The sequence below is a fragment of the Rhinoraja longicauda genome, chromosome 1, assembly GCF_053455715.1.
Source record: "Rhinoraja longicauda isolate Sanriku21f chromosome 1, sRhiLon1.1, whole genome shotgun sequence".
Classification (NCBI taxonomy): Eukaryota; Metazoa; Chordata; class Chondrichthyes; order Rajiformes; family Arhynchobatidae; genus Rhinoraja; species Rhinoraja longicauda.
Window position 1 is genome coordinate 68161776 of NC_135953.1, and position 27164 is coordinate 68188939.

General features: G+C 41.6%; 1 protein-coding gene across 4 annotated transcripts; it reads right to left on the reverse strand.

Moving 5' to 3' along the window:
- Positions 1 to 306: 306 nt before the first annotated feature.
- Positions 307 to 27164, reverse strand: rhoh (ras homolog family member H). Of its 4 annotated transcripts, none has more exons than XM_078410676.1 (2): positions 27048 to 27164; positions 307 to 1801 (listed from the first exon to the last, which is right to left on the reverse strand). In XM_078410676.1, the coding sequence occupies exon 2, from the start codon at positions 1657 to 1659 to the stop codon at positions 1093 to 1095; it is 567 nt and encodes a 188-aa protein (XP_078266802.1). In that variant the 5' UTR covers positions 1660 to 1801; positions 27048 to 27164; the 3' UTR covers positions 307 to 1092. The 4 variants fall into 4 exon arrangements, with proteins under 4 accessions (XP_078266802.1, XP_078266793.1, XP_078266811.1 ...); XM_078410667.1 differs by lacking the exon at positions 27048 to 27164 and adding an exon at positions 26791 to 26962; XM_078410685.1 differs by lacking the exon at positions 27048 to 27164 and adding an exon at positions 26341 to 26456.

A 27164-nucleotide genomic window follows, 5' to 3' on the forward strand; every position in this document is an offset into this window, starting at 1 on the left:
AACCTACACAGAAGCATTTATGGGCATGAGCCATTTAAAAACTGATCCAGAGTCAATTCCGGTCTAATTTTCCCAGATCTAATGGAACAGCTCCTAAAGGAAATCAACTCACTCATTACAACCATGGAATCCAAATTTCATCCTTCTTAGTTTGCATTACGCAGTATCATCTGTCACTAAATCAAACTTTCTAATATGGAAAACAGTGGAACAATCTGTTTGCCAAAATCAATTAGTTTATTCATGCTTGTTCTGTAAACCGATAGAATATTACAGAAATATATGTTAAATCAGTAAGTGTATGTTTTTCAAAGATCAGCGACATAAGATGAAAATAATTATAAACTTATTAAATATTACAGTCAATAACAAAAAAGTAGCTGTTAACAAGTATAGTAAATACAGAGTATAGTTTTATGTAAAATGATTTTTGTAGGTAATTGTTCACAAGTTGCGAATATCACTGACAGTTCTGACATGTATTGTCCATCCCGTATAGTCCTTGAACCAAAGCCACCACGTTGATAGGTCTGGATGGCAGATTCCCATCCCTGATAGGCATTAGTGAACCAGATGAGTTTTTAATGACAATCCAGTAATTTTACTGTCACCGTTATTAAGACTATTTCCAGAGTTTTACTTTGTAACTTGAATTTAAATTCTCCACGTGGCGTAGTGAAATTTGAGATCAATCCCTTGGATCAATGGTTCAGAAATTTGACTGCTGGCATGCAACTTAACAGTACACTCCTTTCAACCTTAACGGATGATGCGGTGTCCATTTAATTGATAGCACAAAACAAAATTGGCAGCCGCCTTTCCATAGTGATTAAACACAAAATTGTCAGTCAAACCTGAATTTAGTTCCTCTCAGATATGTTTTTGTTAGCGTTGCTAGTGGACTCCGTTACTCCAGTAGAAATGAACCAGAGGCACACTGATAAGGATCCAACAGCACTCGGTATACAAAGGTCCAGATGCCATGACCAACATAGTCATCTTCAATGTATTTAGATGATACCTTCTTTAGCAATTGTTGGAAGATTGCACAGTGAAATGATTTAAATTTTTGAACCAGTCAAACAGAAGACATCAAGTTATCACACAGTTATTAAGGTCTATGAGCTTCTTCCTGCTTTGTTTTTTTATGTATCTAACGGCAGTCCTCACTCCGCATTCAAACACTTCTTGCACCCCTCTATTCAAAATTGCAGAACACTCCAGGTAATGTTGTGCTCTAATCTCTTTTGCCAGTCTCTTCCCATCAACAGCTGTGATGGTGCGAAAAGTACCCGCGCTTCGTTGATCTATTTGCGTGGCAACCACCACAATCGGAGTCTTTGGCAAAAAGTTTCTGACTTCTGGCAGCCATTTATTCCTAACGTTTATGTATGACAACGGGTTTGCCACAGAATAGCAAATTAACACCACGTCAGCCTGCTGGTAAGAAAGAGGGCGAATCCCTTGAAACGAATCATTTCCTGAGGTGTCCCAGAGTCCCAGGCTGATCTGAGTACCATCCATAAACACATCTACTCCGGTGTTATCATAAACCGTGGGCTTGTACATGTCTGGATAAGTCTCTGAGGTAAACCTCACCAGCAATGATGTCTTTCCCACCTTTACATCGCCAACAAGAACGCATTTTATGGAGCTCATTGTGTCTTCAATGCAAAACAGATCATATGCAAAGTTGCACGAGTCTTCACAATCTTTCACTGAAAAACTATAGACTCTTCAAATATCTCCAATTCCGCAGCTAATGTTGGTATCCAAATGGAATGATCAAGCCTTCCTTCACCTGTGGAATAAGGAAGAACATAGTGATAAAACGTTCTGATAAATTATTATACTTTTTATAACTTAGAACATAATTATAATAGTTATAATTATAACTCCGCCGTTTATTTGCATCTTTTTCACTGTAGAAGTAGCAGATGACTGTTCCAAAAGTTTAGTATTAAACATCAGTTGGTGCAGGGGAAAGGAGGAAGATTTGAAAAAATAGTTCAGTGACGGAGAAATAGAACTTTTAACACAATGTGAAGATGGTGAAGTATTAAATCCAAATACTTCGTGAAAAATTTAATGTGAAAACTCGGTATAGAGAGGACAGTTTAAAATATAATTTGCCATAGAAGAAAGCTTCCCATTCAAAATGTTTTACAGCAATCTAAAATTTAGCTAAATATTTGATTATTTAACATGCATAAATTATGAATGTTCAACTTTACCTCTAATAAGTTACTCCACATGAATCTTCACTACAAGCTTCGCGATTAGAGGTACATGTAGCATGCTCCTCTGTCAACGTACTGAAGTTTTCACAATTTAATTATCCTGCTTGTCCCTTCTATATATACACTGCTCTTCCTTCCTGGTAACCTTAGTAACAGACTACCCAGAATATTATATTGACGCAACAGGGTCTGTGGAAACAGGCTTCCACGGTTACTTCTGTAGTCGGGTTATATTGCTCCATTTTGAAATTTTTACTTTTCACAGAAAGTCGCATCATGAGCAGGAGCTTCTGTTGATTTCTGAAAACTTAGCATAAGGAATTAAATCTTGGGTGAAGTCCTATTCCACTGGAAATGGTTTAGACCAAGGAGGTGGCACTAGAAATCGTGGACGCATTGGTGATCATTCTCCAATGTTCTATAGATTCAGGATCAGTTCATGTGCATTGGAGGGTCGCTAACGTTATCCCACTTTTCAAGAAAGGAGCGAGAGAGCAAACGGGGAATTATAGACCAGTTAGCCTGACATATAAAGCCCTAAATGGACATTCCCCACCCTACATCAAAAATCTTCTAACCCACCTCTCTAACTCCAGGTCCCTCAGGTCGGCCGACTTGGGGCTACTCACTATCCCGCGGTCTAGGCTTAAGCTCAGGGGTGACCGCGCTTTTGCGGTTGCAGCTCCTAGACTGTGGAACAGCATCCCTCTCCCCATCAGAACTGCCCCCTCCATCGACTCCTTTAAGTCCAGGCTCAAAACCTATTTCTACTCCCTAGCGTTTGAGGCTCATTGAGGAGGCGTTGTGAACTGTTTTGTATGTGCTGTTATGTTTGCGTGCTACTGTATGTTTCATTTTTTCCTTAGTACCTAATCAGATGTACAGCACTTTGGTCAACGTGGGTTGTTTTTAAATGTGCTATACAAATAAAATTGACTTGACTTGACTTGACTTGACATCGGTGATGGGGAAGATGCTGGAGTCAATTATTAAAGAAGTAATGCCGGCGCCTTTGGATAACAGTAAAAGGATTGGTCCAAGTCAGCATGTATTTATGAAGGGGAAATCCTGCATGACTAATCTTCTGCAATTTTTTGAGGATGAGTCAAGTAAAATGGATGAAGGAGATCCAGTGGATATAGTGTATCTGGACTTTCAGAAAGCCTTTGATAAGGTCTCACACAGGGAATTGGTGGGCAAAATTAGAACACATGGTATTGGGGGTAGGGTATTGACATGGATAGAGAATTGGTTGGCAGACAGGAAACAAAGAGTAGGAATAAACGGGTCCTTTTCAGAATGGCAGGCAGTGGCGAATGGAACGCCGCAAGGCTCGGTGCTGGGGCCGTAACTATTTAAAATATATATGTTAATGATTTGGATGATGGAATTAAAAGTAACACTAGCAAATTTGCAGATGACACAAAGCTGGGTGGCAGTGTGAACTGCGAAGAGGATGCTAGGAGGTTGCAGGTTGACTTGGACAGGTTGAGTGAGTGGGCAGATGCATGGCAGATGCAGTATAATGTTGATAAATGTAAGGTTATCCATGGCGGCAAGAACAAGGAGGCAGATTATTATCTCAATGGTGTCAGATTAGGAAAAAGGGAAGTCCTTGTACACCAGTCACTGAAAGTAAGCATGCAGGTACACAGGCAGTGAAGAAAGCTAATGGCATGTTGGCCATCATTACGTGAGAATAGGAGTAAAGAGGCCCTTCTGCAGTTGTACAGGGTCCTGGTGAGACCACATCTGGAGTATTGTGTGCAGTTTAGGTCTCCTAATTTGAGGAAGGACATCCTTGCTATTGAGGCAGTGCAGCGTAGGTTCACGAGGTTAATCCCCGGGATGGCGGGACTGTCATATGAGGAAAGATTGGAAAGACTGGGCTTGTATTCACTGGAATTTGGAAGGATGAGAGGGGATCTTATAGAAACATATGAAATTATAAAAGGACTGTACAAGCTAGATTTAGGAAAAATGTTCCAAATGTTGGGGGAGTTCAGAACCAGGGGCTATAGTCTAAGAATAAAGGGATGGCTATTTAAAACTGAGATGAGAAAAACTTTTTCACCCAGAGAGTTGTGATTTTGTGGAATTCTCTGCCCAGAAGGCAGTAGAGACCAATTCACTGGATGAATTTAAAAGAGAGTTAGATAGAGCTCTAGGGGCTAGTGGAATCAAAGGATATGGGGAGAAGGCAGGCATAGGTTACTGATTGTGGATGATCAGCCATGATCACAATGAATGGCAGTGCTGGCTCAAAGGGCCAAATGGCCTCCTCCTCCACCTATTTTCTATGTTTTCTAAATAAGTATAAAGAAGAACATTGCGATTATTTATCTAAAATAACCGCGATCAGGGACTCCTGGAAGAAGAAAATACAAGGGGTACACACACAAGATAAGCTGGGCAAAGGATGGTCTCTGCCCTTCCTTCCTCATATACCCTGACATTGAGGTCATGTGTTAGAGATGAAATATTTACTGAAGATAGACACAGAGTGTTGGAGTAACTCAGCAAGTCAGGCAGCATTTCTGGAGAAAAGGAATAAGGTGACATTTCGGTTCGGAACCCTTCTTCAGGCTGAAAGCCGTCTGTCTGTCTAACTGAAAGATTTACTGTTGATTAGAAGCAATCCAACAAGCTGCGTTTTCCATGGCATTCCGTGAAAAATATAGGTGATTAGTAATTCATATTTTCTGGCTGCTGCTACCAAGATGGTATAATTATTTCTGCAGACCCTAACAAACATAGTTGGCAAAAGACATAGAAACATAGAAAATGGGTGCAGGAGGAGGCCATTCGGCCCTTCGAGCCTGCACCGCCATTCAATATGATCATGGCTGATCATCCAGCTCAGTAACCTGTACCTGCCTTCTCTCCATACCCCCTGATCCCTTTAGCCACAAGGGCCACATCTAACTCCCTCTTAAATATAGCCAATGAACTGGCCTCAACTACCTTCTGTGGCAGAGAATTCCACAGACTCACCACTCTCTGTGTGAATTCCACAGACTCACCACTCTCTGTGTGAAAGACATAGGAACCTCTCCTATCTAAGCTAAATGAGAAACAGATTCAAAGTATTTTCTAACTCCATGTTGTAACATTAACCTTTTACATTTAACAACCCTTCATCTGATTTACTCAGTGTTCTCTTATCAAGAATCCTTAAATTAAGGTAAATAGCTGTTGGAAGTTACACTAACGTGTTGAAAATTGAATTAGATACAATTTACATACACCTCCCCCTAATAAATCTTTCAAGAGTAAGTTATAACAAAAGAAGAAAGTCTAAAAATCTTGCAAGTCTACTGAAATGTAATCTGTGGTTGCATTTTCCCCCGTGGATAGTTGTTTATTTTGCTGGGGTTCTCTAGAAAAAAAGGCAGCAGAGGAATTCCAGATTTATTTCTAAACTGCTACCAGGATTAATTTTGTGCATTAAAAAATCACCTATCATTATACATCACATATCCATGTTCTCCAGTAATGCTGCCTGACCCGTTGAGTTACTCCAGCACTTTTTGTCTTTTTTTTCTGATTTTGTGGAGTGTTTAAAATATGTTTTAGGATGATTTATTCACTTGTCAATCTCTGAGCATTCTAAACCAGCAAACATTCTAAAATTCTTTTTATTGTTCCAATAAATCTAATTTCTGTAAAGTGTATAAAATATATTAACAACTAGAAAAGTGCTACAAGTATCTGGCAAAAATATATAAAACACAAATGCAATATCATTATTGTTTAATGGTTGCATCGAGATCTGGTGAAAAACAGATTTTCATGCTATCCAGGTAAAACATCCATTCATGAATACAATCAAACTGCAATTAATATGGTACTGCTACACAGTAAATACAGATAAAAGGAAGATTGCCAGGGCTGCAATGAGATAGAATCGGGAATCAGAATTGCAAACACAGCTGTAATGGACACATTAGAGGCAGGAAACATGTTCCCAATGTTGGGGGAGCCCAGAATCAGGGGCCACAGTTTAAGAATAAGGGGTAGGCCATTTAGAACAGAGATGAGGAAAAACTTTTTCAGTCAGAGAGTTGTGAATCTGTGGAATTCTCTGCCTCAGAGGGCAATGGAGGCCAATTCTCTGAATACATTCAAGAGAGAGCTAGATAGAGCTCTTAAGGATAGCGGAGTCAGGGGGTATGGGGAGAAAGCAGGAACGGGGTACTGATTGAGAATGATCAGCCATGATCACATTGAATGGCGGTGCTGGCTCGAAGGGCCGAATGGCCTACTCCTGCACCTATTGTCTATTGTCTATTGTCTAATAGGTCCATTCAAGAGTCTAATAACAGCAGTGAAGAGGGTGTCTGTGAATCTGGTGGCATGTGGTTTCAAGGACACAGGACAATAACCGCATAAAGCAAGGCTCCTGCCATTTTAGAGAAGTGCAACAGTCATTGATTAGCTCTGAGCAGAAAGCAGTGTTGAACTACCATCTATCTCTTTGGAGACCCTCGGACAATCCTTGATCAGACTTTGCTGGCTTTACCTTGCACTAAACGTTATTCCCTTCTCATGTATCTATACATTGTAAATAGCTCGATTGTAATTATGTATTGTCTTTCTGCTGATTAGATAGTAGCTTTTCTCTGTACCTCGGTACACGTGACAATAAACTAAACTAAAATAAGCAGGGGATATGGGAACTGGATATGTCAGCCTGAATGAAGCTCAGGACCCGTTGTGAATTGATGCTCAGAAGGTGTCACTGACTTTATCTGCCTGAGCCACAGAGCAAGAAAAGGGGAAGTGCCTGTCAAGGCATGGATAGTAAAACAACCCAGGCCACCCTCGTTCAATGTGGGTGCAGCTCAAGATCTTTTTTGTAAAGGCAACCCTGACCAAATAGAAACAGGATGTTCACCCCACATCACCCCAAAGGAAGTAACCTCACAAAGGTGGCTATACTGCTCTAGCCCTGGAGAGCTGCTCGAATTTGTAATAGCAGTCTTCTGAACTGACTGATTCACAAAAGCAGAAGCAGCCACAGCAAGAAACGTGGATATAACAATATAATCTTCCTGCCTTCAGAATATGCGATCGTTGGAAAAATATCCAAATGAATGTCTTTGAGAAAAAAGGAAATATGTTACTCAAATCCAGGTTTGTTGAAAGTGGTTACATTTTCTGTAAAGTTGTGGTTTGCACTGCACGTCAGACCGCTGTTCATGAGAATCAAACGTCAGTGTGAGCCTTCAGAATAGAAATTAATTCCAATTTTCAGGCAGTAAAATGATATTCTGTATTTTACAGCCAGGAAAATAGGGAGAAAGTCTTTCCTACTCAAGGAGAAATAGCTAAAACTATCCATCACCCATGCTGCTTCGGCAGGCCTGTTGTGCATGACAAACACACAATCTGCACACAGACCGTGCCTACACATGATTAAGTGCTTTCCAATTATAATAAAAGGCTGAGCAGTGTGGCATGTCTGATCTGCAGCTGCCGTTACTGATACAAATATTTTCAGGAAACAGGTGATATCCGGTGATACAAGAACGGAGCCACCTTTATAATGCTCTCTCCTTTTTGAAGGAATAACCGGTGCAACTTAGTGTTTGTCCACTTTACACCATTCACCACGGCTCCAATTAATTCACCTTAAGTGAAGCACAATGAGACATTGGTGACATGTATGTGTTTGTCCAATCCACGTCTTTTAGGTTTTCTTTCAAGACAGTTAACCTATTGTTGAAATATTTTTCTGCAGCAACAACTTTTTCATATGTCCACTGTGTTGTGGAGGGGTTGCATTCTTAGAGCGAATTGTCTCCAGCACGATTTTCCATAACGTGAAACCCTTTGTTCCATTGACTCCCATGTTACTAGTGATGATCCCTCAGGATGTTTTCGTGTCAACCATAGCGACGAGTACTGCAGCTGCTGGTTTGTGGCGGTGGGAAGTGAGGGGAGGGGATTGCCTTGTCAGTTGCCAAAGAAAATCTCTTATGTAGCCAACAGCTGGGGTTGGGGCCACAAGGAACTGAAGATGTAATCTCATCGTCCAGCCTTCACTTTCCAGACAGCAAAATGAACCTACCCTGCTGGGAAAAAAAGCCATATTATCTGTGTGTGCGTCAAGAAATGAGTTAGAAAAATTAAAATGGGCAAAAATTGATACTTTTGCATTTTGTGTTTATTTAATTTTCCTCCCCAACATAAATTCTGTAAGAGCAAATCTTATTCTAAATCTTGGATTTTTGGGAAGTGATTTATGAATACCACAAGAGTGAATTTCTGTGACCCAAACGGCTGGAACGCAGAGATCCCTGGAGCTAATCTAACCCATGTATTTAATCAGTCCCCAACAAAACTTCAAAGATGCAACGTTATCAAACATAATTTGTCACTGTTATATTTCAGGAAATACCATGAAGTCCAAAGGAACAAATTTACAGGAATATATTGGGATGCATCACATCTTGGTTTGGCAATTGCTCTGCCCAAGAAACTACAAAGAGTTGTGGAAGGTATCACAAAATGCTGGAGTAACTCAGTGGGTCAGGCAGCATCTCAGGAGAGAAGGAATGGGTGACATTTCGGGTCGAGACCCTTCTTCAGACTGATTCAGTCTGTCTGAAGGGTCTCGACCCAAAACGTCACCCATTTCTTCTCTTCTGAGATGCTGCCTGACCCGCTGAGTTACTCCAGCATTTTGTGATACCTTCGATTTGTACCAGCATCTGCAGTTATTTTCCTACACAAAGAGTGGTGGATGTAATCTATCTAAATTTCATCATGGCTTGGGAAATAACATAATGAAGGATTCATTATATTCCTTCTTTCCCAGTGAGCAGAAGAAAAAGCTTGAAAGTATGCGGCAGCTTATTCAGGAACAACTTCTTCTCCACTGTTATCAGACGATTGAATGGTCGTCTCATAAACTATGGGTATAGTCCCAATCTCCAAAACTACATCGTTGCGGCCCTGGCAACTTTTTGTATCTGCATTTTCTCTGTATGTGTAATACTTTTCTTCACTCTAATTATTTTTCTCTTTGCATAATCCGTTATACTTCTGAATAGTTTGATTGTATTCATGTATGAAATGATTTAATGAATAGCATGAAAAACAATGTATTTCATTGAATCTCGGTGCATGTGACAATAATAAACCACTACCAATAGTTTACTTGGACTAAGGATCTCATCGGTGAATTGTATGATCCCAAGTTTGGAGAGGTAAAATGGCCAGTCAGGAAAGGGCTAATGTAGTTATGCTTTTCAGTTATCTACAACCAAAATGAATCAAAGCAGGCAGTTTGTTGGTGAAGTGGAAAGCTGACTTCAAAGGAGCCTAGGCTATGAATGGAATTTATGGACTTTGGCATCCTTAACGGTTTAATGAGCAAGAACATGTAGGTTAGCAAAGAAAAAATGATAAGGTTTGATCCTCATTTACAGTTGAATTATTTGATATTTTCCATGACAGCAATGCTATCAGGCAACTGAACTATCCTACCACAACTAGAGAGCAGTCCTGAACTAGTATCTACCTCATCGGGGACCCTCCGAATATCCTATGATCGGACTTTATTGGCTTTACCTTGCACTAAATGTGATTCCCTTATCATGTATCTGTACACTGTGAATGGCTCAATTGTAATCATGTATTGTCTTTCCACTGACTGGTTAGCAGGCAACAAAAGATTTTCACTTTACCTCGGTACATGACAATAAACTAAAACTAAACTCATCTATTCACCATTTTGGACGCAGCTCTTCTGAACTAGAGAAGAGAACAAGAGTTATCACCTACAAAATGGATTGCATGTATTTTTTGTTCATGGAAATGTATTAAATCAGGCTCCATATTTCACACAGGGTACTAATTTAAGTACATTCAATTAGACAAAACTAGTCAGTGAAACAGCATTAGGGTGTTTACACCAAGCAGTTACTATAACCAGCTTGCATGAGTCCCCACAGGATGTCACTCAATTAAATGCACCTCCCAACAGTTTGCAGCATAGCTCTTGAAAGCACACTCCCATTATAGCCACACAGCCGCAGTGCACATGGACTGCCATGGAGGAGAGAGTGGGTGACAGCTCTCTCACCCTCTAAAAGGATCACAATCAAAAGATGAATGCCAAAAGGAAGATCCCCCCCACGCTGGGGGAACAGCCCATACTAAAATAACTGCAGTGACTAACAATAATAGTGCCAGTGGTTGCAACAGAATGACATTTCATGATTCACACAGCCTGGTGAAACGGGATCCCCCAGGCAGTGCATCATTTGCAGAGGTCTGTCTTAATTAAGTGATGTTGGTCATCAGGAATTGGAGGTGGTGTTGTAGCAAACTATTTTAATTAAGGATTCATTTTGCCATGATAAGATTGGTCTGCTAAACCTGCATAAACATTGGGGACAATGATTTTGGCTTCTTAGTCAAAGCGTATCTCAACAGGCTACTTCGATCCTATTCTGCCCAGTGTATTTGAGGCGGAGAATGCAGACCAGGAATATACCCCAGCGGTCACCCTCTTCCTCATAGCCCTCTTGCTGTTCTTCAAGTGCCATTTCATGGCCATTGGTTTTAGCTGCTCTTCCTCCGCCACTAGCATGCAACCTTTGATATGCAAGATTGTCTTGAATACTGCACACAAATAAGAAGTCTTCACATTTGTTTGGTATGTACTGCTGTGTGGCTCCAGACTTATGCAAGTAATGGAATCTCATCTTCAATCATTTGCAGTTTCAACTACTGACCATTCTGGTACTGGAACAGCTCTTGTTATATTTATTTTCAGCTGTTATGTTTGGGGAGTAATGGTATGAATTGCCAGGGATATAGAAGGTGTTAAAGTTGGGTTCTTAAAACAGACAACAACACAAACAGTTAAAGGTAAACCAAGCAAAGCTTTAATTATCGTCAGATGGGTTTGGGGGGACCAGTGCTAAGGGTGTATGACCATACTCAGCACTCCCCTTGCTTCCACTCAAAGATACAGCATTTTTGCAACATTTTTATACAGAATTTGCAGCCAGGATATTTAACACAACATTTCCTTCCAATCAATCACATTGTATTGGAACACAATATACATGTCACCCGACAGTAATAGACTATTCCACACAATAAGTCATTAGTCGAAGGTAAGGATCCTTATCACACCACAGAAGGTCCTGTTTTACACACTCCCACAAATAATCAACAGTTAACCACATCCTAATCTTAACGAGAGTATTGTCCATCGTCTTTCCCAGACATCCTTCCCAGGAATTACAGGATATACCGCTCTACAGGCTTTAGGAATCACATAGTTGTATCCTGCCTGGTGCAATTTTGCAAACATTAGCTATTCAGAACCCAAAGTTCAGGCTCATCCTGTTAATTCATTCTACCATTTTACTATTTCTGTGGTTTCCAGGGATTGTAAGTTTCAGCTACCAGACACATCCTTATGAGCAATTAGCATTCCTCCACTTTCAACAGTATAGAAGCCCCAAAAGCATACAAGCAGGTTTGCAGACAATGGCCAAGTATCCCATCATGCAAAGTTAATAGCCATTAACTCTTTCAAAGGTAGCCCTTGTCAATATGGACTCCGACAGAATGAAGGTAGTGTGCTAAGTACGGCAGAACTCAAAAAAGATGAACCGAAAGATCTTCTTTAAACCCATTACTCAAAATAACAGAAAGTTCAAGTTTATTAGAAACCAAGAGGAAGCTTTCACATAGAAACAGTGGACAGAGCTGAGGCACCAAATGAGTGCTCTGTGCCCATCTATTCTAGAGGGGATGATATTGCTAACATAACTTTAAATTTGGAGGTAGATGTGATAAAGGATATTGTAAAAATAAAGACTGGTAGTCCTCAAGGTTAAAGAAATAAACAGGCTAGCTCAGACAACATGGAAATATTTCTTGCAGGTTTAGCAAATATTAACATGGCAAGATTAATCCTTTCTCCTGTTACTTGGAGAGGTTGCTACAACATCTTCTCCAATTCCTGTCGACGAACATCACTTAAATAAGACAGACTCGTGCAAAAGATGCACTATCTGGGGGAATCCCGTTTCACGAGGTTGTGTGAATCATGAAATGCCATTCTGTAGTAATCACTGGGTCCATTATTGACTAATATCAATTATTATAGATGAAAACTCTTTGGCCATAGCCTTCCAAATGTCCTTGGATATGCAAATGTTACAACCACATTGGAGATGGATAAATTTGGCAACCACAAGCCATTTAATTTGTTTTTACTAGTGATGATGAGATTTCTGGAGGCAACAATTTGGAGCTGGAAGCTATGGTGAATACTAAATGTTTTATGCACCAGGCCTTACCAAGGAAGACCATGCTGCTGGACTGTCAGCAAAAATATACAAGATATAATCCCGACCCGATACATCACTTATCCATGTCCTCCAGAGATCCTACCTGCCCCACTGAGTTACTCCTGCACTTTGTGTCTTTTAAAGATATAGCTGAAGTTTTGTTTAATCCAAAAAATATTCATGTGGGGTGGGACTGAAAAGACTAGCTGCACTCAAAGTGGATAAATGACCTGATGCAGGTCACTGTAAGAATGCAGTCTGAGAGAGGAGATTACAGTTTGGACATAATCTTCCAAACCTCTACAGATTCAGGATATATGGGTAAATACACTACCTATATATCATTCGGTGGTGGGGGAAAGTTCTAGAAACAATAATTAGTGACGGAATTGGCAATCATTTGCTCGGCCGAGGGGACTTCCATCTCCTTGCGGGGGCTGTGCGGGTTGGTCGCCTCGGTAGGGGTCGAGCTGTCTGTCCGTGGGCGTGGGGGAAGAGGGGGGAAGTTTTGTTGCCTCCATCACAGTGAGGGGGTGTTTGGAGTCACTGTGATGGATGTTTGTGTTGGGGTCGTGTGTCTTGTGTTCTTTTCTTTTTTTGTTGTGTTTTGTAACAGCTGGAAATGTAATTTCGTTCGGTATCTCGGTACCGAATGACAAATAAAGTTCTTTATAATGTAGATTAAATACAGAATACCAGGCCTGGATTTGATAAAATGCTCTGATGCAGCAGCAAAAGGTGACAAAGGAGGGAATGCAGTGGATATCATAAATACTAACTTTCAAAATGTTTGATAATATGATCAATTATTAAACTTTTCATCAAGATTTAAAGCTCATGAGGGGGGAGGGGGGAGAGAAAGAGTGGCCATGGGTGCATGGGTAGAAAATTAGTTCAGTAACAAGATACAAGTAATATTGAGATACTCATGTTTAGACCAGGGAAGCGAACAGTAATGTTTCCCACAGGGTAGTACTAGGATTGTCCTAACGCATCCAAATGAGTTGAACTTGGGTGCACAGGACAAAATTTCTAAATTTGCCGATGACACAAATTTGGTTGTATAATGAATGACGAGAAAGCCAGAGAAACGATATGGAAGCAGAAGATGCCCCGACCGTGGGAGAAAAGAATGAAAGAAGGTACAAGTTATTTGCCTTCCATCTCGTGGGGAATGTGAGGTCGCCGGAAAAACAAGATGGACGTGCTGCCTGCACTGGTGAGGACTCGGAGGGACTGTCGTGAGTGCAGTGATCTCGGTGCTTTGCAGGAACACCCAGTGCGAGTGTGGACAGAAGTGTTGCCTGCACTGGTGAGGACTCAGAGGGAGTGCCGTTAGTGCAGTGATCTTGGTGCTTTGCGGGAACATCCAGTGCGAGTGTGGACGGCTTTCTGACTGTTTGAACAGACAGGGACTGGAGAGAGTGACAGGGCTCGGTACAACTCTGGTCACATCACGGTGAAGGAGCCTGTGTGTGGCCCGGACATTGAACTGATGTATGTAGGTTAATTAGCTGGGTAAATGTTAAAATTGTCCCTAGTGGGTGTAGGATAGTGTTAATGTGCGGGGATCGCTGGGCGGCACGGACTTGGTGGGCCGAAAAGGCCTGTTTCCGGCTGTATATATATGATATGATATGATATGATGCTGTGGGTCTCTGCTTTTGCTGTGTGCCCTGGGGATTCTCACACGCCATTGTGGTGGCTGTTTAAATATATGTTTAATTTTTATGTGGTTATGTATCTTGTTGCTTTTTTATATGACTTGACAAATCAAATTCATTGTAAGTTTACATACTTGGCTAATAAATTAACTACAATTTAAATTAATTACAATTTAATGCTGACAATAATGAAATTTTACATTTTCGTGGGGTGAATAAGAAGAGGCAATATAAACAGAGTGAACAATACTAAAATGGGTACAAGAACAGAGAGGTAGGCACGCATGTATGGTTGATTGAACTTGGTTGGATAGGTTGAAAGCATATTTTAAAGGGTGGCACATTGACACAGCTAGTAGAGCTGCTACCTCTTGGTGCCAGGTGTGATCCTGACTTTGGGTGTGTCTATGTGATTATGTTCATTCTTCCTGTGGCCGCATGGGTTTCCTCCAGGTGCACCAGTTTCCTCCCACATTGCAAAGATGTGCGGGTTTGTAGGTTAATTGGTCACTGTAAGTTGCCAATTATGTGTGAAGAATGGATGCGAAAGTGTGATAACTGAACTAGTGTGAATGGGTGATCGATAGCTTGCATTGACTTGGTGAGATATAAGGCTGATTCCATGCTGTAAATTTCACTAAACTAAAAAGTATACAATATCCTGCATTTTATCAATAGAAGCAGAGAGTGGAGGGGTTATGGCAAATCATTATGAAACACTGGCTTGGATGTGACTAGAGTTTTCGGCAACAAACCAGTATCGAGAAAATACAGAAGAGATTTACATTAATGATCCTGGTTACTAGATAAACTGGAGAAGCTCAGTTTGTTCTCCTTGGAACAGGGGGAAGACAGAGAAATTTTAAATCACGGAGGGTATGGACAGAAATAGTTCACATTGCATGCATAACATTCTATATCTTGCTCAAAGAAATCAGACAGGGCAATCAAAAACAGTTTTTAAATTGAAAAATACTTTCAGGCAAATAAATGCCAAGAATAAGTAACAAGGTTCATTAAGCAATATGAAATGTCCATTTACTTTTCCAAAGCATTCTCACAATCCATATCCCAAAATGCACAATCTCCCAGAGTTGTATCCTTGCCTTACACTCCCAGGATGGATGTAGCACAATAATTGTTCGGATGAAATAAAATTTCAGTTCAATTTTATTGAATCATTCCCTGGCTAGAAGCAAAATTGGTATAAAGATTTACAATGTCAGGCTTATGCGGTTTTTAAAACAATTATATGAAATGCAAAATATTTCTAAATTTGAAAACAAGAAAAGAGTCAATGTATTTTTTTCAATATGCTCACATCTTTTGTGAAGCTGGTCTGAACTCAACTCTAACTTGTTTTTGTGTATGGAGACACAAGAAACTGCAAATGCTGGAATCTTGAGCAAAAAAAAATGAAGTGCTGGATTAACTCAGCAGGCTAGGCAGCATCTGGGGAGGAGAATGGACAGACAATATTTTGGGTCGAGAACCTTCGTCAGACTAATGTAAATGACAATTAAATCCGCCTCCATCTCAACATGTTTCAGAAACAGCATCTATTTAAATTCTGCTTTTCACTATTGGAGGTTTAGGTGGAGGCGGATTAAACTATATTTTTCATCAGAGATATTCACATATTCACACAATATGTGTGCAGAAGGGTCCTAACCCGAAACATCATCTGTCCAGTCCCTCCACAGATGTAGCCAGCTCTGCTGATTTCCTCCATCACTGTTTTTGTTTTTGATTACACTTTGTTCAAATGTATCATGAAGTGTTTTTGTGGTAATCGTCTCACTAATGTTGATTGTGGTTAACTCAGAAATAATCTTACATTATTCTAATGTTCATGGCCCTCAACATCTTTTCATTCGTCTCTTCCTACTTTCAACAAATAAAAGGCATAGCTATGGGCACTCACATGGGCCCAGTTGGACCAGCCTCTTCGTTGGTTATATGGAGCATTCTTTGTTCCTATTTTACTCTGTCACCGCTCTCCAATCTTTCTCCGCTACATCAACAACTGCACCGATGCTGCCTCTTACACTTGTGCAGAACTCATCAATTTCATCAACTTCACCAGTCCTGAGGCAGAGTCTTGACCCAAAACTTTGATTGTCCATTTCCCTCCACAGATGCTGCCTAACCCACTGACAAGGGTGTTGTGTTAGTTACACAAAACTTTGATGAAATCACACTTGGAGTACTGTCATTAAGCCGTACACCATAGAAATAGGCCCTGTGGACCACCAAGACCAAATTCACCATCAAACACTCATTTGTATCAGTTCCAGTCAACCCCTCCGGAAATGCTAGCACGCACCTACACAATGGGGGCAATTTACCGACTATTCTGCATGTTCTTGCTATGTGGCAAGAAGCCGGAGCACCCGTAGAATTGTAAAGAAGGCGTATGGAATGCTCGTCTTCATTGATCAGGATATTTGAGTACAACAGTCAGGAAATCATAACGCACTTTTGGTTAGGCCGCATTTATAGTATTGTGTGCAGTTCTGGTCGCCCCATTACAGGAAGGATGTGGAGGCTTTGGAGAGTGTGCAGAATAGGTTTAACGGAATGCTGCCTAGAATAGATGGTATTAGATAGACACAGAGGTTAGTCAAATGTAGATTGTTTTCTCTCGAATGCCAGAGGTTAGGGGGAGACCTGATAGAAACATAGAAAATAGGTGCAGGAATAGGCCATTCGGCCTTCGTGCTAGCTCCGCCATTCAATATGATCATGGCTGATCATCCAAAATCAGTACCTTTTTCCGGCTTTTTCCCCATGACCCTTGATTCCTTTAGCCCTAAGAGGTAAATCTAACTCTCTCTTGAAAACATCCAGTGAATTGGCCTCCACTGCCTTCTGTGGCAGAGAATTCCACAGATTCACAACTTTCTGGGCGAAAAAGTTTTTCCTCATCTCAGTCCTACATGGCCTACACCTTATAGTTAAACTGTAACCCCTGGTTCTGGACTCCCCAACATCGGGAACATTTTTCCTGCACCTACCCTGTCCAATCCTCTAAGATTTTTATATGTTTTTATAAGATCCCCTCTCATCCTTCTAAATTCCAGCAAATACTAGCCCAGTCGACCCATTCGTTCATCATACGTCAGTCCAGCCATCCCGGGAATTAACCTGGTGAAGAATCTATGCTGCACTCACTCAATAGTAATAATGTCCTTCCTCAAATTAGGAGACCAAAATTGCACACAATACTCCAGGTGTGGTCTCACCAGGGCCTGTCTAAAATGATGTACTAAACTACATAAAATTATGAGAGGCATAGATAAGGTATACAGTCAGAACCTTTTCCCCCCAAAATGGAAATATCAAAGACTAGTGGGCTTTAAGCTGAGAGGGACGTTTAAAGGAGATGTGCAGGCAGGTTTTTGGTGGTTTTTGATCACCAAGGATGGTGAGTACCTGTTACCGCTGCCAGGAGTGGTGATGGAGGCTGATACGATAGTAGAGTTTTTAGACAGGCACAAGGAAATGCAGGGAATGGAGGAATGTAGATCATGCGCAGCAGAACAGATTCTTTTTTTTTTGGCATCTGTTCAGTGCAGACATTGCAGGCCGAAGTACCTGTTCTTTTGCTATGTTCACCCATTGGAAACCCAGAGTCACAGCAAGAATGTGCAAACACACAGACAGCACAATAAGTCAGGATTGAACATGTGTGCCTGAAGCTGCAAGACAGCAGCTCTATAGGTGCACCACTATGTCACCCCTACTATGTGCAGTTATAGTTCCTTACCCAAAGATATAGCTAACATCGGGTAAGTGCAGCGTACAGTCACAAGACTAATTCTACAGTGACAGGATCATCATGAGATGAGAATTGGGTCAATTCGGCCTGCATTCACTGGGGTTCTGATGAATGAATAGGATTTTTCATTGAAATGAGTAAAATTCTGCCAAGACTCGACTGGCTGGATGCAGGGAGGATGCTTCTCACACTTTAAACAAGAGTCGCAGTCTCTCTATATGTGAAAGACATTGGGACTGAGATGAAGAGAAATTTCTTCACTCAGGGGTTGGCGAAACTGTGGAATTCCCTAACACAGATCACAGTGGATGCCAAGTTTATTTTAGACTTGAGATAGAGCGGAAACAGGCCCACCAAATCCGCGCCAACCGACAATCAGTGCACACTTGCACTATCCTACACTCTAGGGACAATTTACAATTTTACTGAAGCCAATTTATCTACAAATCTGTATGTCTTTGGAGTGTTGGGGGAAACCGGAGCACCTGGAGAAAGCCCACACGGTCACAGCGAGAACGTAGAAACTCCGTACTGACAGCCCTGTAGTCAGGATGGAACCCGGGTCTCTGGTGCTGTAAGGAGGCAACGCTATTGTTGTACCATAGTTGCACCTCCTGTTATTGAATGTATTTAAAGGGTAGATAGATATCAAGAAACTAAATGTTGTAAGTGGCATGGAGAGAGAACAGAACTATGGTTTGGAGATAAAGCATATCCGTGATCTTACTGAATGGCAGCGCAGAGCAAAGAGTGAAATGTCCACTCCTCTGATGTGTTTCATGTTTTTACGTACAGATAGAAAGTTGAACGTATATGTGTCAACCAGTTGTTTGGATAGGAGGATTAACTCATTATTTTTGTGCATTTTATATTTTCTGATCACTGGTAGGGTAATTGGCTGCTATAAATGTCCCTAGTAGAGGTTTAGTTCAGTTTAGAGATACAGTGCTGAAACAGGCCCTTCGGCCCACAGAGCCCACGCCAACAGGCGATCCCCGCACATTAACACCATCCTACACATTTGGTGTTGTGTCCATGTCACCTCTCAGCAATCCCATCCGTCCTATACCAATTATTTCCTAATACCTACTCTTTTTTACATGCCCTTCAATCCACTCCTATTCGCTGACCACCCGCCTACACCAGGGGAATTTATAGTAGCCAATTACCCTCCCAACGATCTCATCTTCTAGAAGTGGGAGGAAACTGGAGCATCTGGAGGAAATGTTTTTAAGATGTGATGATATGTGAACATAAAAAGCACAATCTTAAAATTTGCTCATTACAAAATAATAAGACTCGGCAAACGATAAGGATTATGAAAATTTTCAGGAAAGCATAAATCCCTTAACAGATCGTGCAATTTATTTGATGGAGTGAGCAATTTAACATGTGATACATATTCTGATTGAAGCAAAGAATGGATTATATACTAAATAGAAACATTGCGGATTATGGATCAATCGATGTAGTATGTCAAATATTACAGTTTACCTTTCGTTGAACACTTGTACTCGCCCGCCAAGGCTTCTCTCGGATCTCTTGGTTGCTAACCATTTTAACTCCCCTTCCCATTCCCACACTGAGCTTTCTGTCCTGGGCCTCCTCCATTGTCATAATGAGGCCACATGTAAACAGGAGGAACAGCACATCATATTCCACTTGGTAGCTTACAATTCAACCGTATGAAAGATGAATCTCAAAATTCCGATAATCTCTCACTAACTCTCCTTGCACCTTTCTCTCCCACACCTCCTCTTCTCTTTCCCCCCACCCATTCCTCCCCTGGGCCCCACCTATTTCTCCCCTGCATCCCAACCATTGCTACTTTCCTCCCCAAGGCTTCACAACCTGCAACTCTTCAAACCTGTCGCACACCTATTGTTTGTATCTCTGGCCTTTGCTTCAACTATCTGCCCGTCAAATAATCACCCTTGCCTGTCAACCTATTACCTGCCATGTTTTTGACCTGCATCGCCCTTTTTCTAGTTTTCTTCTCTCTCTCCCCCCCAATCCCCTCCACACAATCAGTCTGAAGAAGGGTCTCTAACCGTAACATCACCCATCCATGTTCTCCAGAGATGCTGCCTGACCTGCTGAGTTACTCCAGCACTTTATGTCCTTTTGTGTATTAACCAGCAAGTGCAGTTCTTTGTTTCTATATTACAACACTACAAAAAGCTTTAGAAAGACTATAGAGTAATGGTTCATAGTGGTTATCTCGTACAAACGTACAACAGGAGCACATGGGCACAGCAAGTAGAGTTGCTGTTCAAGATTCCATCATCTGCATTTCCTTGTGTTTCTATATTGTTATATCAGGTCTGGATTTAAACACTGGTACGGCACAATTCAGCATTAATACTGAGCTAAATGAACATAACAGCCGAAAGAAATAACAGATTTTGTTCCTTTGAAATTACAATCCGAAGTGAATTTCCAAGTACGTGGACTGCAATGAGAATGGGCTAATATGGGACAGTCACTATGGTTTTGCACACGGTAAGGTCACACCTTACTTCTTCTTAGGCCCCCTCGGTCATGGCTGACCATGGGTGATGCATCCTAGTTGGCTGCTTGCTTCACACCTTGGCTAGAGCAGCGTTGCTTGTGGCTGAAGAGACCAATGCGGGAGTGACAGTCTCTGTCGCAAAGGTCACATTTGTGTGTTGGTCTATGGTCTGTTGAAGTTGCTGCGCTCCTTTCTGTGTGCCCGCTTGTCTGCCGCTGCATTTATCAGTTTCTCTTCCCCGTTTTGAGATGTTGGTTCAGGGTACCTCTCCACCTTGTACGATCAGCTGCAAGGCTCTCCCAGGACTCCACATCGATGTCGAGCGCCTTCAAATCTCTCTTGCAGACATCCTTGTAACGTAGCTGGGGGCGGCCGATGGTTCTCCTCCCAGATGTTAGCTCTCCATAGAGGATGTATTTTGGAATACAGCCATCCTCCATGCGGTGGACATGGCCCAGCCACAGCAACCTGCGCTGCCTGAGTAGAGTGTACATACTCGGAAGGCCAGCACGAGACAGAATCTCGGCGTTGGACACTCTGTCTTGCCAGGATATACCCAGGATACGGCGGATGCTTCTAATGAGAGAAGACTCAACACCTTCCACCTAAGAAGCATCTGCCGTATCCTGGGTATTTCCTGGCAAGACAGAGGAGCAGAGCAACTTCAACAGACCAGAGGCCACACACAAATGTGACCTTTGCGACAGAGACTGTCATTCCCACATTGATCTCTTCAGACACCTTACTAACTTTAAATTTTGTTTAGTTTAAAGATACAGCACCGAAACAGGCCCTTTGGCCCACCGAGTCAGCACCGACCAGCGATCCCCACACATTAACACTATCCTACACACACGAGGAACAGTTTTTACATTTAGACCAAGCTAATTAATTTACAAACATGTACGTCTTTGGAGTGTGGGAGGAAACCGAAAATCTCAGAGAAAACTCACGCAGGTCACGGGGAGAACGTACAAACTCCGTACAGACAAGCTCCCATAGTGTGGATCGAACCCGGGTCTCAGGCGCTGTAAGGCAGTGGCTCTACCGCTATGCCACCGTGTCGCCCATGTTGATCAAATGTTTTGAGATTACCGATGAGGGTAAGACAGTGAATGTTGCCTGCATGGATTTCATTAAGGCACTTGATAAAGTTCCCGCACGGTAGGCTGATCCAGAAGGTCAAGATGCACTGGATTAATTGTGACTTGGCTGGATGGATTCAGCACTGGCTCACTCATAGGAGAGAGGGGGTTGTGGTGGAAGGGCGTTATTCTGACGGGAGGCCTGTGATCACTGGAGTTCCGCAGGGATCTGTGCTGGGACATCTCTTGTTTGTGATATACAGATTTAAAAAGCATAAACACCATAGCAGGGTGAATAACATTTGCTGGAGTGAGAAATTTAATGTGTGATAGTGTCACGCAATACACATTCAGATTAACGCGAAGAATGAATTATATACTCAATAGAAATACAAGCAGATTGTGGTTGCACAACGTGATATTGAAGGACACAGAGTGCTGGAGCAACTCAGCAGGTCAGGCAGCATCTTTTGAGAACATGAACTAGATGGTTTTGGCTCAGTACCCTTGTCAACTATTCATGTAAGGGTCCCGACCCAAAATATCACCTATTCATGCTCTCCTGAGATGCTGCATGAGTTACTTCAGCACTTGTGTCCTTTTGTGTAAACTAGCATCTGTCGTTCTTTGTTTCTACAGCATGATGTCGATCTACAGAAATGGATGGAAAATTGGCAGATGGAGTTTAATCCAAGCAAGTGTGAGGTGCTGCACTTTGGGAGGTTGGATATAAGGGGACAGTATTCCCGTCCAAGTCCACAGCTCCTTGAAAGTGATAAACAGAAGTAGATAGAATGGTAAAGGCAGCTTATGGTACAATTGCCTTCATTGGTTCGGGAATTGAGTATTAGGGTCACAAATTCATGTTGCATCTTTATCGGGCTTTAGTTAGCCCACATTTGGATGACTATGTGCAGATCTGGTTGCCCCATTATGGAAAGATTGTGGAGTTTTCTTTTTACACACACGAGTGGTGGATACCTGGAATTCTCCTTCAGGGGTGGAGGTGAAAGCACATGGATATGCAGGGAATGGAGGAATATGGATCATGAGCAGGCAGATGTGATTAGTTTATTTCGGCATTATGTTTGGCACAGACATTGTGGGCCGAAGTGCCTGTTCCTGTGCTATACTGTTCTATGTTTTATGTCAACTTCCATGGATAAGAACCTTGGTATATTGATGGCTATTGCCTGCTGTATAGGTGGCTCACATCTCCGGTTATCTGGGTTTGATCCTGACTTACAGTGCTGGCTTTGTAGAATTAGCTCATTCTCCCTGCGGGTTTCCTTCAGTTTCCTCCCTCATCACAAAGATATGTCGGTTTGGAAGTTAAATGGCCGCTGTAAATGTTTCTTGGTGTGTAAATGAGTGCTAGAATCTAGGAGTGTTGATGGGAATGTGGGGAGAATAAAATGGGATTAATGTACAGGAGGTGCTTGATCGTCAGTATGGTCTTGGTGGATCAAATAGCCTGGTTGCATGCTATATCACTGGCTCAATAAAAAGCAAACTAGTATTTATGTACAGGTTTGTCAACATGCAGTAGAGTTTTGTAAGAACATAAACTCCCCGAGAGTAGCCCAAAGACCATGAGAACGGTTGTGTATAGTGACAACAAAAGTGCAGATTGAGTTACAGAATTCCATTTACATCTCGACTTCAGGTGGTAAATATAAATGATCAAATAATAAAGCAATATGTCAATATCTTTTCTAATTAATCTTGATTGCTTTTCATATGTCATTATAATCAGCGTGGAAACAGTCCCTTCGGCCCAACTTGCCCACACCGGCCAACATATCCCAGATTTACTCATTCCCACCTGCCTGCGTTTGGTCAATATCCCTCCAAACCTGTCCTATCCATGTACCTGACTGACTGTCTCTTAAACGTTGAGATAGTTCCGGCCTCAGCTACCTCCTCTGGCAGTTTGCTTCATACACCCAACATCCTTTTTTTGAAAATGTTGCTCCTCAGATTCCTATTAAATCTTTTCCCCTTCACCTTAAACCAATGTCCTCTGGTCCTCGATTCACCTACTCTGGGCAAGAGACTCTGTGCATCTAATGCTGGTGCATTATATTATCATAGTCCGTAAATAAAAAATATGTTGCGGTGTGAGACTTTGCTGTAGAATTTCTGATTGCGTACTTATAAGCCCAAGATCTTTGTCCGTCAATTGATGGGATCTGGGTCTGATCTAAGTGCATAATGATCACAAGATCTGAGTGCTTAATGAAAATTGATTTTCTTTACATTGGAGATTACTATAATTCAAATAGTATGATTAATTATATTGTGCTAAATAATAAGATGTGATAGTGGGACACAAATGAATCACTGGTCAGTAGCATGAAATGTGTGATGTGACATTAATACTCCTTTCCAGATAGGGTCATACAGAGTGGAAACAGGCCCTTCGGCCCAACTTGCCTAAGCCGACCAATACAGATTGGCCTCCTTTATACTATATACAGATACCCTGTATTAATTCATTCAAATCATTTACCAAAAAGATAGCTGATACTACAATATATTTATACTCCAATTCATTTTAAGACTTAAATAATGGGCATGTAATAAAATCATGATCTACAAACATTTACTTTAAATATATCGTAAATAGTTCCATTAACTGGAAATGCAGTTGAGGGCAGTGAAGCTCTTCAAATCATTCTCTGCATGAAGTAACTCAGAATTTTTTTAACATTCAATCCTACATTAGACCAAATGATACTGTCATTTGACACGATATACAATCAATAGAAAGCAATTTTTGCAAGCCCAGATCAGAAGCCATTCAATTTGCTTCAGGCAATAATAGTTCTACGCTGAAGAAACATACTACACTAGAACTAAGTTTTCACAGACACATTTTTTAAACACAGCTGGAGGCCTCTAACAAGATAGTTTTTCGAATGGATGTCTGCTCCATCAGTTACTACCAAAAAAAATGAATGTCCTGTCATGTATCAATGCATCCACAACTAAATTTCTTTATCCTTTGTGTAAACCAAAATATCAATCCCATTTTATACATGTTCACCCATTTTTTTCTTCTTGCTGCATGGAAAATGCATTTATGTAAGACAACAGAATATTGCGAGCCACCTACGTCTTTGCATCTGTGGTGACCATGGAATATTATACGCGTCAAACCTCCGCCATTACTGTCAAGTTAACAACAAATGAGACAAACATTTCAAATTTCCTTGCACCACCCAATTCATTCTCCAATGTATGATCTTTAAGTGATGCAAGCAAGACAAAATTAATTAAAATGATTCGGTAAAATAGCAATTCCACAAAATATATATATTTGAAAGCTTTAATTCCTCTTCTCTGCTCTTAATTTCTTTACGTTATTTTCTTTTTGGTCTCACAAGGTCTTAAATTCAGTTTATGTTATCAATATTCTTGATAAATTATTGAAAATAATTTCTTTCAGAATAAATTCCAAAATGTAAGATAGATCAATTTATATTGTTCATTACCACAAAAACTATGCTTACAAGATATTATTTTACATACATTTACTAAAGTGAGGTTTATCCATGTGCGTCAAGGCCGACCAGCACCAAATCTATGTTGCTACGCCGTATGCATAAGATTGCCCAGGCATTAAACCAACATTAGTACATAAAAGTCCAAATAAGATAAACAAGGCAAAGATCCTGCCTTATCTCCACAAAGGAGGATTGGCACCCATTTATTTAACAGTACATCGACATTGCTGGCAAGGTCAGCATTCGTTGCCATATCTAATTGCCCTTCAGAAGGTGGTTGCTTGTCATCTTTTTAAATGCTCAAGACCTTCTGAAGGTGCACTTACATTGCTGTTGGGTAAGGAGTTGCAGAATCTACACCCAGGAATGGTGAAACAGCAGCACTATCTTTCCAGGTCAGGATAATATGTGACAGAGAGGAAGGTGGTGGTGTACCTTTGACCTTCTTGGTGTTAGTGTTTTTTTGAGTGATTGTTGGAGTAACCTGGATCAGCATCTACAATATTTTATCAATGGTGTACATGCTACATGTGTGGCGAAGAGTATGAATATTTAGGGTGTTGGGATTAATGAACATATATTTTTCTGACTAAGTTGGACTATTTTGTCACAGTATTGGTGAACAGCACCATTGGAAAGCTTTACCCAATATTCACAGGCCTCTTCACAATTATGAAGAGATGTTAGTGGAAACTACAAGCTTAATGGATATTATAGAAACCATGAAAATGATATACAATATGAATGGGCTTATTGGTGTTACTATTGCGAAATATCCCATCTGTGATGGTTGTGACCACATTCATCTTACCTGGCGGTCATTTTTGCAGAACTTGCTTTGGTCAGTTTTTGAACACACGTCGGCTCTATCTGACATTTTGGAAGTGTTAAAACTGCCCTGGGCATCGTCTTCCCTCCAACTTGAAGGGAGGCGCTACCTTCTTCAACAGGAGATTATGACTACTTGCCCCTGGAGGCAGGCGACGCTCGGTCCCCTCCAGAACCTGACCGGCTGCCTCCCGATGTGACTTGTCATTGAGACAAAACGAGGTAAAAGAGCGGCAGAATCTTCCCAACCAAACCACCCGCTGGCACGACACATCGTGTAGCAAATGCACCCCTCCAACCACGGCTAAATCTGTAGTTTCCACTCGGATCTTTTTTTAATCCAATAATTCAGAGAAGTAATTTACTTTCAGCCACTCATCTTCAATGCGCGTGTCTCACCCGTTCCTTCTCTCCTGAGATGCTGCCTGACCTGCTGAGTTAGACAATAGACAATAGGTGCAGGAGGAGGCTATTCGGTCCTTCGAGCCAGCACCGCCATTCAATGTGATCATGGCTGATCATTCTCAATCAGTACCCCGTGCATACCCCCTGACTCCGCTATCCTTAAGAGCTCTATCTAGCTCTCTCTTGAATGCATTCAGAGAATTGGCCTCCACTGCCTTCTGAGGCAGAGAATTCCACAGATTCACAACTCTCTGACTGAAACATTTTTTCCTCATCTCTGTTCTCCAGCATTTTGTGAATAAATACCTTCGATTTGTACCAGCATCTGCAGTTATTTTCTCATTAACGTGGGTGTCGGTTCCCGCTAAAAAAATCACTGGAGCCCGGGTATGGGCTCGGTTATTTATAAACTCTCCCCCTCTGTCTCACTTGCCGCCGACTTACCCCGGCCTCCGCTCTCCGAACAGCCAAATCCCCACTCGCAGGCGCCAAATCAAGGCACCTCAATCCTCTCCAGCCGGCCAAACTAGCCTCAGTTTGCAACTTCTCGTTCAGATGGGAAGTTGGTCCATCCTTCGCGCGGGACAACACCTGTGCTCGCTCTCACAGACCACCTCGCATCTCAGCAGCCAACACGTCTGGGGCGTCCGAGGGGCAACTGGAGTCTGGGCTGTGCGGCGGGGTGGGAACCAGAGACTCACCGGCTCTTCTGCAAGACTCCTCCACTCTAGCTCAGCAGCACATCCTGTGTTGCAAGCGGCAGAGCTGCAGGCAGAGGCCTCGCATAACCTTTTGTGGTTTTGTTCTTCGCAGCAAAG